At 45.4% G+C, this 14,805-nt stretch overlaps 1 protein-coding gene across 1 annotated transcript in view; it reads left to right on the top strand.

The window, feature by feature from the left end:
- The window catches only part of RXFP1 (relaxin family peptide receptor 1), a 589,706-nt gene extending 575,381 nt beyond the window's left edge, over positions 1-14,325 (top strand). The window contains exon 18 of the mRNA XM_063920473.1: positions 13,552-14,325. Within this exon, the coding sequence (XP_063776543.1) occupies positions 13,552-13,844 (293 nt within the window). The 3' untranslated portion in view covers positions 13,845-14,325. The remainder of the gene's footprint in view (positions 1-13,551) is intronic.
- Positions 14,326-14,805: the final 480 nt, after the last annotated feature.

Genomic DNA, 14,805 nt, shown 5'->3' with positions numbered 1-14,805 from the left:
CCACTTGCGAGTGAGCCCACTGCGCGTTGAAATTCTTGAGACGGGCCCCCACCATGTCTGAGTCTGCTTGTAAAGCTCCAGCGTCATGCTGAAGACTTGGCAGAAGCAGGGGAGGGCTTCTGCTCCTGGGAAGCGGCTGCATGGTGCAGTCTTTTTCCCCTTCCTCTGCCCCGGGGCAGGAAGGAATGGCCTTTAGCTCGCTTGTACTTATGGGAACGAAAGGACTGAGTTTGAAAAGACGGTGCCTTTTTCTGCTGATGTGAAGTGACCTGGGGTAAAAAGGTGGATTTTCCAGCCGTTGCCGTGGCCACCAGGTCCGATAGACCAGCCCCAAATAACTCCTCCCCTTTATACGGCAATACTTCCATATGTCGTTTGGAATCCGCATCGCCTGACCACTGTCGCGTCCATAACGCTCTTCTGGCAGAAATGGACATAGCACTTACTCTTGATGCCAGGGTGCAAATATCCCTCTGTGCATCACGCATATATAGTAATGCATCCTTCAAATGCTCTATAGTTAACAGTATATTGTCCCTATCCAGGGTATCAATATTTTCAGTCAGGGAATCCGACCACGCGACGCCAGCACTGCACATCCAGGCTGAAGCGATTGCTGGTCGCAGTATAACACCAGTATGTGTGTATATACTTTTAAGAATATTTTCCAGCCTTCTATCTGCTGGTTCTTTGAGGGTGGCCGTATCAGGAGACGGTAACGCTACTTGTTTAGATAAACGTGTGAGCGCCTTATCTACCCTAGGGGGTGTTTCCCAACGTGTCCTAACCTCTAACGGGAAAGGATATAGTGCCAATAATTTTTTAGAAAATAGCAGTTTTTTGTCGGGGGAAACCCACGCTTTATCACACACCTCATTTAACTCATCTGACTCAGGGAAAACTATTGGTAGTTTTTTCACACCCCACATAATACCCTTCTTTGTGGTACTTGTAGTGTCAGAAATGTTCAATGCTTCCTTCATTGCCGTGATCATGTAACGTGTGGCCCTACTGGACATTACGTTTGTCTCCTCACCGTCGACACTAGACTCAGTATCTGTGTCTGTGTCGACCCACTGAGGTAACGGGCGTTTTAGGGCCCCTGACGGTGTCTGAGACGCCTGGACAGGCACTAATTGATTTGCCGGCTGTCTCATGTCATCAACCGTTCTTTGCAAAGTGCTGACATTATCACTTAATTCTTTAAATACGATCATCCAGTCAGGTGTCGACTCCCTAGGAGGTGACATCACTAACCCAGGCAATTGCTCCGCCTCCACATCATTTTCCTCCTCATACATGTCGACACACACGTACCGACACACAGCACACACACCGGGAATGCTCTGATAGAGGACAGGACCCCACAAGCCCTTTGGAGAGACAGAGGGAGAGTCTGCCAGCACACACCAAGCGCTATATATATATATACAGGGATAACCTTATATAAGTGTTATTCCCTTATAGCTGCTGTTTATATAGTTTATAGCTGCCAATAGTGCCCCCCCTTCTCTTTTTTACCCTGATTCAGTAGCAAGTCTGCAGGGGAGAGTCAGGGAGCCGTCCTTCCAGCGGAGCTGTGAGGGAAAATGGCGCTTGTGTGCTGAGGAGATAGGCTCCGCCCCTTCACGACGTCCTTATCTCCCACTTTTTCTGTAAAAAATGGCAGGGGTTAAAATACATCCATATAGCCCAAGAGCTATATGTGATGTATTCTTTAGCCAACCTAAGGTATTATCTGTTATATTGCGTCTCAGGGCGCTCCCCCCCAGCGCCCTGCACCCTCAGTGACCGGAGTGTGAAGTGTGCTGAGAGCAATGGCGCACAGCTGCGGTGCTGTGCGCTACCTTAGTCTGAAGACAGGATCGTCTTCTGCCGCCGATTTCACCGGACCTCTTCGCTCTTCTGGCTCTGTAAGGGGGCCGGCGGCGCGGCTCCGGGACCCATCCAGGCTGAACCTGTGATCGTCCCTCTGGAGCTAATGTCCAGTAGCCTAAGAAACCCGATCCACTCTGCACGCAGGTGAGTCCGTTTCTTCTCCCCTTAGTCCCACGATGCAGTGAGCCTGTTGCCAGCAGGACTCACTGAAAATAAAAAACCTAAAATATACTTATATTCTAAGCAGCTCAGGAGAGCCACCTAGCCTGCACCCTTCTCGTTCGGGCACAAAAATCTAACTGAGGCTTGGAGGAGGGTCATAGGGGGAGGAGCCAGTGCACACCACCTGATCCTAAAGCTTTTATTCTTGTGCCCTGTCTCCTGCGGAGCCGCTATTACCCATGGTCCTTACGGAGTCCCAGCATCCACTAGGACGTCAGAGAAAGGGGGCTGAATATGCAGCACTCCCTTTACAAATGTCTGAACTTCAGGTAGTGAAGCCAGTTCTTTCTGGAAGAAAATGGACAGAGCCAAAATCTGGACCTTAATGGAACCCAATTTTAGGCCCATAGTCACTCCTGACTGTAGGAAGTGCAGAAATCGACCCAGCTGAAATTCTTCTGTTGGGGCCTTCCTGGCCTCACACCCCGCAACATATTTTCGCCAAATAATGGTTTGCGGTTACTTCTTTCCTGGCTTTTATCAGCGTAGGAACGACTTCCTCCGGAATGCCCTTTTCCTTTAGGATCCGGTATTCAACCGCCATGCCGTCAAACGCAGCCGCGGTAAGTCTTGGAACAGACAGGGCCCCTGCTGTAGCAGATCCTGTCTGAGCGGTAGAGGCCATGGGTCCTCTGATATCATTTCTTGCAGTTCTGGGTACCAAGCTCTTCTTGGCCAATCCGGAACCACGAGTATCGTTCTTACTCCTCGTTTTCTTATTATTCTCAGTACCTTTGGTATGAGAGGCAGAGGAGGGAACACATAAACCGATTGGTACACCCACGGTGTCACTAGAGCGTCCACAGCTATCGCCTGAGGGTCCATTGACCTGGCGCAATATCTCTCTAGTTTTTTGTTTAGGCGGGACGCCATCATGTCCACCTGTGGCCTTTCCCAACGGTTTACCATCAGTTGGAAGACTTCTGGATGAAGTCCCCACTCTCCCCGGTGTAGGTCGTGTCTGCTGAGGAAGTCTGCTTCCCAGTTGTCCACTCCCGGAATGAACACTGCCGACAGTGCTAAGACGTGATTTTCCGCCCATCGGAGAATCCTTGTGGCTTCTGCCATCGCCATCCTGCTTCTCGTGCCGCCCTGTCGGTTTACATGGGCGACTGCCGTGATGTTGTCTGATTGGATCAGTACCGGCTGGTTTTGAAGCAGGGGCCTTGCCTGACTTAGGGCATTGTAAATGGCCCTCAGTTCCAGAATATTTATGTGTAGGGACGACTCCTGACTTGACCAAAGTCCTTGGAAGTTTCTTCCCTGTGTGACTGCTCCCCAGCCTCGAAGACTGGCATCCGTTGTCACCAGGACCCAGTCCTGTATGCCGAATCTGCGGCCCTCTTGAAGATGAGCACTCTGCAGCCACCACAGTAGAGATACCCTGGTCCTTGGAGACAGGGTTATCAGCCGATGCATCTGAAGATGCGATCGTGACCACTTGTCCAAGAGGTCCCACTGAAAAGTTCTTGCATGGAACCTGCCGAATGGAATTGCTTCGTAGGAAGCTACCATTTTTTTCCAGGACTCGTGTGCTGTGATGCACCGATACCTGTTTTGGTTTTAGGAGGTCTCTTGACTAGAGATGACAGCTCCTTGGCTTTCTCCAGCGGGAGAAACACTTTTTTTTTTCCTATACTGTGTCCAGAACCATCCCCAGGAACAGTAGGCGTGTGGTAGGAACCAGCTGTGACTTTGGAATGTTTAGAATCCATCCGTGCTGTTGTAGCACTTCCCGAGATAGTGCTACCCCGACCAACAACTGCTCCCTGGACCTCGCCTTTATAAGGAGATCGTCCAATTACGGGATAATTAAAACTCCCTTTTTTTCGAAGGAGTATCATCATTTCTGCCATTACCTTGGTAAACACCCTCGGTGCTGTGGACAGCCCAAACGGCAGTGTCTGGAATTGGTAATGGCAATCCTGTACCACAAATCTGAGGTACTCCTGGTGAGGATGGTAAATGGGGACATGCAGGTAAGCACCCTTGATGTCCCGGGATACCATGTAATCCCCCTCGTCCAGGCTCGCAATAACCGCCCTGAGCGATTCCATCTTGAACTTGAATCTTTTGATATATGTGTTCAAGGATTTTAAATTTAAGATGGGTCTCACCGAACCGTCCGGTTTCGGTACCACAAACATTGTGGAATAGTAACCCTTCCCTTGTTGAAGGAGGGGTACCTTGACAATCACTTGCTGTGAATACAGTTTTTGGATAGCCACCAACACTGCCTCCCTGGCAGAGGGAGTTGCTGGTAAGGCAGATTTTAGGAAACGGCGGGGGGGAGACGCCTCGAATTCCAGCCTGTACCCCTGAGATACTACTTGAAGGATCCAGGGATCCACCTGTGAGAGAGCCCACTGTGCGCTGAAATTTCTGAGACGGGCCCCCACCGTACCCGGGTCCGCCTGTGAAGCCCCAGCGTCATGCTGTGGACTTACCGGACGCTGTGCCTTTTTGAATCGGCATCACCTGACCACTGCCGAGTCCATAACCCCCTTCTGGCGGCAATGGACATTGCGCTTATTTTTGATGCCAGCCGGTAAATATCCCTCTGTGCATCACGCATGTATAAGACAGCGTCTTTTATATGCTCTATTGTCAGCAAAATATTGTCCCTATCCAGAGTATCAATATTATCCGACAGGGAATCTGACCACGCAGCAGCAGCACTGCACATCCATGCCGATGCAATCGCTGGTCGCAATATAATGCCCGTGTGTGTATATATAGCTTTTAGGGTAGCCTCCTGCTTTCTCTCAGCAGGTTCCTTTTGGGGCGGCCGTATCCGGAGACGGTAGTGCCACCTTTTTTGATAAACGTGTAAGCGCTTTATCTACCCTAGGGGGTGTTTCCCAACGTGACCTATCCTCTGGCGGGAAAGGGTACGCTGCCAATAACCGTTTAGAAATTATCAATTTCTTATCGGGGGAAGTCCACGCTTCCTCACACACCTCATTTAATTCCTCAGATGCAGGAAAAACTACTGGTAGTTTTTTCTCACCAAATATAATACCCTTTTTTGTGGTACCTGGGGTACTATCAGAAATGTGTAATACATTTTTCATGGCCTCAATCATGTAACGGGTGGCCCTATTGGAAGGTACACTAGTCTCATCGTCGTCGACACTGGAGTCGGTATCCGTGTCAACATCTGTGTCTGCGATCTGAGGTAGCGGGCGTTTTAAAGCCCCTGATGACATTTGAGACGCTTGAACAGGCACAAGCTGAGTAGCCGGCTGTCCTATGTCGTCAAACCTTTTATGTAAGGAGCTGACACTGTCACGTAATTCCTTCCATAAGTCCATCCACACAGGTGTCGACCCCGCAGGGGGTGACATCACATTCACAGGCATTTGCTCTGCCTCCACATCATTATCCTCATTATACATGTCGACACAGCAGTACCGACACAGCACACACACAGGGAATGCTCTGACAGAGGACAGGACCCCACAAAGCCCTTTGGGGAGACAGAGGGAGAGTATGCCAGCACACACCAGAGCGCTATATAACACAGGGATATCACTATACAGAGTGTTTTCCCCTATAGCTGCTTGTATTATATATACTGCGCCTAAATTTATTGGCCCCCCTCTCTTTTTTACCCTTTCTGTAGTGCAGGACTGCAGGGGAGAGCCAGGGAGCGATCCTTCCAGCGGAGCTGTGGGGGAAAATGGCGCCAGTGTGCTGAGGAAAATGGCTCCGCCCCTTTTTCGGCCGGCTTTCTCCCGCTGTTTGTGTAAATCTGGCAGGGGTAATTTACACCTATATAACCTCTAGGGCTATATATGGTGTCAGTTTTGCCAGCCAAGGTGTTACTATTGCTGCTCAGGGCGCCCCCCCCAGCGCCCTGCACCCATCAGTGACCGGAGTGTGTGGTGTGCATGAGGAGCAATGGCGCACAGCTGCAGTGCTGTGCGCTACCTTGGAGAAGACCGAAGTCTTCAGCCGCCGATTTTCCGGACACTTCTTGCTTCTGGCTCTGTAAGAGGGACGGCGGCGCGGCTCCGGGACCGGACGACGAGGTCGGGTCCTGTGTGCGATCCCTCTGGAGCTAATGGTGTCCAGTAGCCTAAGAAGCCCAAGCTACCACCAGTTAGGTAGGTTCGCTTCTTCTCCCCTTAGTCCCTCGTTGCAGTGAGCCTGTTGCCAGCAGGTCTCACTGTAAAATAAAAAACCTAAAATATACTTTCTTTCTAGGAGCTCAGGAGAGCCTCCTAGTGTGCATCCAGCTCGGCCGGGCACAGAAATCTAACTGAGGTCTGGAGGAGGGTCATAGTGGGAGGAGCCAGTGCACACCAGGTAGACCTAAAGCTTTCTTTAGTTGTGCCCAGTCTCCTGCGGAGCCGCTATTCCCCATGGTCCTTACGGAGTTCCCAGCATCCACTAGGACGTCAGAAAAATAGGCTTTTATATACCTACCGGTAAATCCTTTTCTCGTAGTCCGTAGAGGATGCTGGGGTCCATTTAGTACCATGGGGTATAGACACAGGAGCCTTCAGCACTTCAAGACTTTTTTACAGTGTGAACTGGCTCCTCCCTCTATGCCCCTCCTCCAGACCTCAGTATAGGAACTGTGCCCGAGGAGACGGACAAACTTCGAGAGAAGGATTTACTTTAAGCTAGTGGCGAGATTCACACACCATCAACCATGCCGCACAACATGGCATACAACTCAAACACATGCCAACGAGCATGAATAACTGTACAGCAACTGCTGAACAACAACTTAACACGTGATAACTTGTGCAAGAAGAAAAGATAATATGCAGGAAAAAGGAGCACTGGCGCCCAGCATCCTCTACGGACTACGAGAAAAGGATTTAACGGTAGGTATATAAAATCCTATTTTCTCTAACGTCCTACCATGGGGATGTACCAAAGCTCCCAGTACGGGCGGGAGAGTGTGGATGTTCCTGCAGAACTGATTGACCGAATTAAAGGTAATCAGCGGCCAAGGTGTCAAACTTGTAGAACTTAGCAAACGAGTTTGCCCCTGAACAAGTATCTGCTTGGCAAAGCTGTAGAGTCTAGACACCCCGGGCAGCCGCCCAGGAAGAACCCACTTTCCTAGTAGAGTGGGTCTTAACCGAATTCGGTACCGGCAATCCTGCCGTGGAATAAGCATGCTGAATCATACATCTGATCCATCGTGCAATTGTCTGCTTAGAAGTAGGACACCCAATCTTGTTGGTATCATACAGGATAAACAATGCTTCGGTTTTCCTAATATGAGCTGTCCTTGTAACGTTAATCTTCAAAGCTCTGACCACGTCTAAGAACTTTGAAGGAGCAGAGGTGTCAGTAGTCACTGGCACCACAATAGGTTGGTTAATATGGAATGAAGACACAACCCTTGGAAGAAAGTGCTGACAAGTTCTCAGTTCAGCCCTATCTTCATGAAAGATCAAATAGGGGCCCTTGTGAGACAAGGCCCCCAACTCAGACACCTGTCTCGCGGATGGCAAGGCCAACAGCATGACCACTTTCCAGGTGAGACTTTAACTCAACCTCTTGCAGAGGCTCAAACCAATCCGATTGAAGGAACTGCAACACCACGTTAAGGTCCCATGGTGCCATAGAAGGCACGAATGGTGGTTGGATGTGCAGAACCCCCTTCAGGAACGTCTGAACTTCAGGAAGGGAAGCCAATTGTTTATGAAAGAAAATGGACAAGGCCGAAATTTGGACCTTGATAGACTGTAGAAATAGGAGAATACGTCCTAATTGAAACTCCACCTTTGGAGAATTCCTGGATTCACACTAAGATACATATTTTCTCCAAATACGATGGTAATGTCTAGACGTTACTCCTTTCCTGGCCTGAATAAGTCTGGAAATGACCTTGTTGGGAATGCCCTTTCGGGCTAGGATCTGGCGCTCAACAGCCATGCCGTCAAACGTAGCCGCGATAAGTCTTGATAAACAAACGGCCCCTGCAGAAGCAGGTCCTCGCGAAGAGGAAGAGGCCGAGGATCTTCTATCAGTAACTCCTGAAGATCTGGATACCAGTCTGGGGCAATGAGGATCGCCCGAACCCTTGTTCTTCTTATGATCTTGAGAATCTTTGGCATTAGCGGAAGTGGAGGGAACACATACACCGACTGGAACACCCACTGGGTTACCAATGCATCCACTGCTATTGCTTGTGGGTCTCTCGACCTGGAACAATATTTCTGATGCTTCTTGTTGAGACGAGATGCCATCATATCTACTTGAAGAATGCCCCAACGACTTGCTACCTCCACAAAGACCTCTTGGTGGAGGCCCCATTCTCCTAGGTGGAGATCGTGTCTGCTGAGGAAGTCTGCTTCCCAGTTGTCCACTACTGGAATGAAGATTGCTGACAGAGCTTGTGCGTGCCTTTCTGCCCAGAGAAGTATTCTTTTTACCTCTGCATTGCCGCTCTGCTTTTCATTCCGCCCTGGCCGTTTATGTAAACCACTGCTGTTACATTGTCTGACTGGATCTGTATGGGACAATCTTGAAGATGCGCCGCTTGTAGAAGACCATTGTAAATTGCTCTCAACTCCAGAATGTTTATGTGAAGAAGTGTTTCTTGACTTGACCATCTTCCTTGGAAGCCTTCCCCTTGCGTGACTGCTCCCCAACCTCAGAGACTTGCATCCGTGGTCACTAGGATCCAGGCTTGAATCACGAACCTGCGTCCCTCTAGGAGGTGAGAACTGTGTAGCCACCACAGGAGCGAAATTCTGGCTTTCGTCGACAGGATTATTCTCTGGTGCATGTGTAGATGCGATCCAGACCATTTGTCCAGTAGATCCCACAGGAACACCCTTGCATGGAATTGGCCATACTGTAGAGCCTCGTAAGACGCTACCATCTTCCCCAGCAGGCGGATGCACTGATGAATCGACGCACGTGCTGATTTCAAAATTTGTTTGACCATTGTCTGGATTTCCAGAACCTTTTCCACCAGTAGAAATACTTTCTGTACCTCGGTGTCATGTATCATTCCCAGAAATGATAATCTCATCGTCGGTTCCAACTGTGATTTTGGAAAGTTTATGATCCAACCATGTTTCTGAAGTACTGTCAGGGATAGTGCAGTACTCTGCACTAACTTTTTCCTGGATCTCGCTTTTAATAGGAGATCATCCACGTAAGGAATTATGTTGACTCCTTTCTTGCGAAGGAGAACCATCATCTCTGCCATCACCTTGGTGAACACTCTCGGTGCTGTGGAGAGCCCGAATGGCAATGTCTGGAACTGATAGTGACAGTCCTGAAACGCAAACCTCCGGTATGCTTGATGTGGGGGGTAAATGGGAACATGCAGATATGCATCCTTGATGTCCACCGACACCATGAATTCCTTCTCCTCCAAACTGGAGATCAATGCTCTTAGAGACTCCATCTTGAATTTGAATCTTTTTAGATAAAGATTCAACGATTTTAGGTTTAAAATCAGTCTGACCGAGCCGTCCGGCTTCGGTACTACAAACAGGCTTGAATAAAATTCCTTTCCCCATTGTAGCAATGGGACTAAGGTGATTACCTCGTCCTGACGTAATTTTTGTATTGCTTCCGTTATTTTCTGTCTTGTACAGAAGCTGGTAAGGCTGATTTGAAAAATCTGCATGGGGGGAGATCCTGAAACTCCAATTTGTAACCTTGAGATACTATTTGCAATATCCAGGGATCAAGTTCTGATTGTATCCAGATCTGGCCTTAAGAGTTTCAGACGCGCCCCCACCTGAGCGGACTCCCGCAGGGGAGCCCCAGTGTCATGCTTTGGTTTTTGCAGAAACAACGGCTGAATTCTGCTCCTGAGATCCTGATGCTGCTGAAGGTTTCTAACCTCTTCCCCGCCCTCTCCCTGCGAAGAAGGGGGTACCCTTGGCCTTTTTGTACTTGTTGGGCCGAAAGGACTGCATCGGATGAGCAGAGTATGTCTTCTTTGCAAGTGCTGCTGCATAAGGAAGAAAAGCTGACTTACCCGAGGTAATTTTTGAAATCCAGGTATCCAGATCATCTCCAAAAAGCGCCTCACCCTTATAGGGGAGAGCTTCAATATTCTTTTTAGATTCTGCATCTGCATTCCACTGGCGAATCCACAGTGCTCTGCGAGCCGAAACCGCCATAGCTGAGAATTTTCCCACCGCTGCGCTGTACCTTTTGCCGCCAACAATGACCGGAGGGCCCCTCTCTGCAGGTCTCCGGTGATATACTCACCACTCTTCTGACTTCTGGCTCTGTTAGGGGGTGGCGGCAGTACTGTGGGAGTGAGCGGTAGCCAGGCGTGGGCTATGTTCAGTACCCTTCAGGAGCTAATGGTGTCCTGTCAGTGGGAGCAGAGCCATGGAACTACACAGGAAGTTGGTTCCTACTCCTCCCCCCCCCCCCCCCCCCCTAAGTCCCACAAAGCAGGGAAGCTGTTGCCAGCAGCTTCCCTGAAAATAAAAAACCTAACAAAGTATTTTCCAGCAGAACTCTGTAGAGCTCCACTAGCGTGCCTCCAGTCTCACCGGGCACAATTTCTAAACGGAGGTCTGGAGTAGGGGCATAGAGGGAGGAGCCAGTTCACACTGTAAAAAAGTCTTAAAGTGCCAAACGCTCCTGCAGACCAGTCTATACCCCACGGTACTAAATGGACCCCAGCATCCTCTAGGACGTTAGAGAAAACATTGAGCAATGAAGACATCAAGAGAAGACATACTGTAGCTTAGTTATGTTTTATGAATTTCAAGATCTAGTTATGTCTGTGGACGACTGCAAAATCAGTGGACAGCTGCAAAATGGTTGGGACTATATTAATTTAATCATGGTTTACTGTATTTACTAAAGAAAGGCTGTATTGGACTGTTGATGGGTGATCTGAATTTACAGGTACAGTAGGAAAACCTGTGAGGTGAGGAAAAAATGTAAATGACTTCAATACTAGAGGGAGATTCATTTTTGGTTATACACAGTGTACTGTAGTACTATCAGAAAGAAACCCTTTCATCTTAATGAACTTTTCCATTTTAACATACAGAATGTGACCATGTGAATTAAATTTGCAGCTATAAAAATTGTGAATTAACTGTAGAACTGACACTTTGTATCCTTAGAGAAATAAGGTTATCAGATACACATTTGCAATTTTAATTTTCAGTATAACTCATTTTCTTAAATACTTGTGTGTGCCCTCTGCTTAACGATAATCTTGAAGGACTAATATGAATACCAAATTGCCCAGTCAATGATCATTTGAATGTGTTTTGTAGAGCTTGCAAAATACAGGTAATCTCTATATTAATTACTTTTACTCATTAGCTAGTACATTTTCTCTCATTATGGGACAGCTACTATCAGAGCTTGGGAATTGGGAATAGGTATTTTTTTTTCTATTTTTAGAAATTACATAGTACATGTTAAATGTTTTTGAGTTATAAAACCTCTTGTGTGTAAGATGTTTCAATAGCTAGCAAAGTGATTATTTGATCAATACACAGTATATCAAAGGCAACTGACAGGCTTGCTCTACAGAAATGCATTTTGCGGATTGGTGGAATATACTTAGGGCCGTGGCTTGCTATGTCACAACAGCTTAAGTGACTGCAGTACAACACCAGGAAGTAGCTTTATCTGTCTGTAATGAAGAAGAGTAATAATGCTCTACCTTGTTCTATTTTGTGATAGAACTGTTGGTACATATTGAACAATATGGGTGTGGATCACTGGGTCGAGCTGAAAGTGTCTACGTCGACCCCAAAAGGTCGACATGGGAAGAAGGTAGACACGGAAAAGGTCAACACAGGAAACGGTTGACATGATTTTTTTTTTTTTGGGGGGGGGAGGGGTTGTCGTTTACTCTGTAAAATGACCGGGAACCCCAATTAGTGCACTGCTGCTGCGCTCAGCACAGGTTACTATTCCCAATCGTAGTACATGTGGATGGTAAAGTATGAAAAAGTTGAAAATGAAAATTATATTATATATATATATATATATATATATATATATATATATATATATATATATATATATATATATATATATATATATTACAAAACAAGAGGTAACCCTTTTCTGCGCTTTACCACTAGTCTCAAACCAATAAGAAATACCCTCTGTCAGATAAGGTATCAAAGATAGATATGGAGTAAAAAGGTTCTCATGGGAGCCAATCAGCCTTTAGATTAATAATATTTAACAATATTTAAAAGGTTTTTATTTATACACAAATAAAAGGTACTTGTAACCTAAAAATTCGACATTGATACAATAGTCTAAAAATTCAGTAAAACGATTTCACAATCTTATACATAGACATTTTTAGTTGATATGAGGAATTTATAGTCAGGTAATCACAATCAGAACTTGAAAAGAACGTGTATCCAACCAGATGCTTGTGGTGGTGACTTTTTTGACCCAATACTGCGAAACCCAACGCGTTTCGTCCGTTAGGACTTCATCAGGGGTTTACAATCCGTTTTTGTGAGAAAATAATTTACCACTGGTTAGGACGGGATTAAATTCCTAATGCTACATCCAATCACATGTTCTTTTCAAATGATGTGGTGTCTAAATTGGCTTCATCAAAACAAAAATTTACAATTAAGTTGAAGTCAGATGTTGTGATTTTCCCTAATTTCCTCAAGGAGAGTGAAACCTTATAATTCACCTCTGCTCCAATAAGTATCTCCAAAAAATGGGGTTCTTTTAGAGATCTCCAATCTTGAACCGCACTATTCCTTTTTCACAGGAACTGGCATAACTTCACAGGAAATTAGGGAAAATCACAACATCTGACTTCAACTTAATTGTAAATTTTTGTTTTGATGAAGCCAATTTAGACACCACATCATTTGAAAAGAACATGTGATTGGATGTAGCATTAGGAATTTAATCCCGTCCTAACCAGTGGTAAATTATTTTCTCACAAAAACGGATTGTAAACCCCTGATGAAGTCCTAACGGACGAAACGCGTTGGGTTTCGCAGTATTGGGTCAAAAAAGTCACCACCACAAGCATCTGGTTGGATACACGTCCTTTTCAAGTTCTGATTGTGATTACCTGACTATAAATTCCTCATATCAACTAAAAATGTCTATGTATAAGATTGTGAAATCGTTTTACTGAATTTTTAGACTATTGTATCAATGTCGAATTTTTAGGTTACAAGTACCTTTTATTTGTGTATAAATAAAAACCTTTTAAATATTGTTAAATATTATTAATCTAAAGGCTGATTGGCTCCCATGAGAACCTTTTTACTCCATATATATATATATATATATATATAAAAACTCATGTCAACTTTTGACTATGACGACCATTTTGTCCATGTCAACCAACAGTGGTCAACCTATTGACTGTCGACCTATCACCCAAACCATATATTGGCTTTCATAGCAGGCATCTGATTATTCCAGTTTTAGGAATTCCAGTCCTTTAAATAAAGGAACTAATACTCAATTTATTGTATCTTTCAGGTTCCATCAGTTCTTGGGTTGTGATCTTCATACTGCCAATAAACAGTGCTCTGAATCCCATTATTTATACCATTACAACCAGACCATTTAAAGAAATGATTGGTCAGATTTGGAATAACTACAAACAACGTCATTCAATTGGGAATAATAAACAGAAAGCTTATTCACCCTCATATTTTTGGGTGGAAATGTGGCCACTACAAGACAATTCTCCAGAGACAATAAGACCTGAACTGTATACAGACTCTGAAGTCTCAGTCACCACTCATCCAACAAGGATGAGCTACACATAACACCTACAGCAGTAGGAAGAATCGTTCTAGACTATCCAAAATGGGCAAGTGGACCTTAAAAGGAAACGGGTCATTCACTCTTCTTACCAGTATTCATGTCTGACTGGACAATAGAGAGAACTGGGACAATCCTCTAATCAGGATTCAGTGATAATGGGAGGACAAGATTATAGAGTTTATATATATATATATATATATATATATATATTTACAGTGATGTCTGGATTCAACCACTGAAAGACTGAAGCACAGCAAGGATTGGAACATAGACACATGATAATGCCAGCAAATACATAGTTAATCACTATATACTGTATGCCAGAAAGGCTGTACACCAGGGCTCTACTCCAATACAACACCGTTACCAGCTACACCCCAGAAACTGTATTTGTAGACAACATGCAGCTAGGATGCTATTGTATCAGTATGTAACTGGATGAGTTGTACATTAAGTGATAATAGGATCTATTCATGAAAAATCTTGAAATTGTCCCAATCATTATCAGACATTATTGACATGGTATCTCTTTTCACGGCTATTCAGCAATAAACTTCAAATTAACAGCGGTTGCGGTAAGACGCTGTTCCTGCGAGGTTCTAGAAGGCTTTGTTTTTGGACATCTGAAAACCAAAACCTTCTATTTCTGGTTCTGTGTATGCGCAGCCCTGCTTTTACTGAACAATGTGTATAGTCTTCTATTTGCATTAAGTCTGCAGTGTGACGAGTGGCAAGTGTATGGCCAGCTATAGCCACCCAAAGCTTCTAACTTGATTAAAATGTGTATACAGGCTTTATATTAGTCTGTATACATTTATATTTCTGTGGATTATATATAAATAACATTTAAAATTTCTATTAAACTAAATAAAATATTTAATAAAATGTAAAATTTATATATAAAATGTATATATAAACCACATAAATATACATATATACAGACTAATATAAAGCCTATATACA

The sequence above is a fragment of the Pseudophryne corroboree genome, chromosome 1 (genome assembly GCF_028390025.1).
Source record: "Pseudophryne corroboree isolate aPseCor3 chromosome 1, aPseCor3.hap2, whole genome shotgun sequence".
Classification (NCBI taxonomy): Eukaryota; Metazoa; Chordata; class Amphibia; order Anura; family Myobatrachidae; genus Pseudophryne; species Pseudophryne corroboree.
The sequence above is the reverse complement of the archived record's forward strand: the minus strand, read 5'-3'. Positions and strand labels throughout refer to the sequence as shown.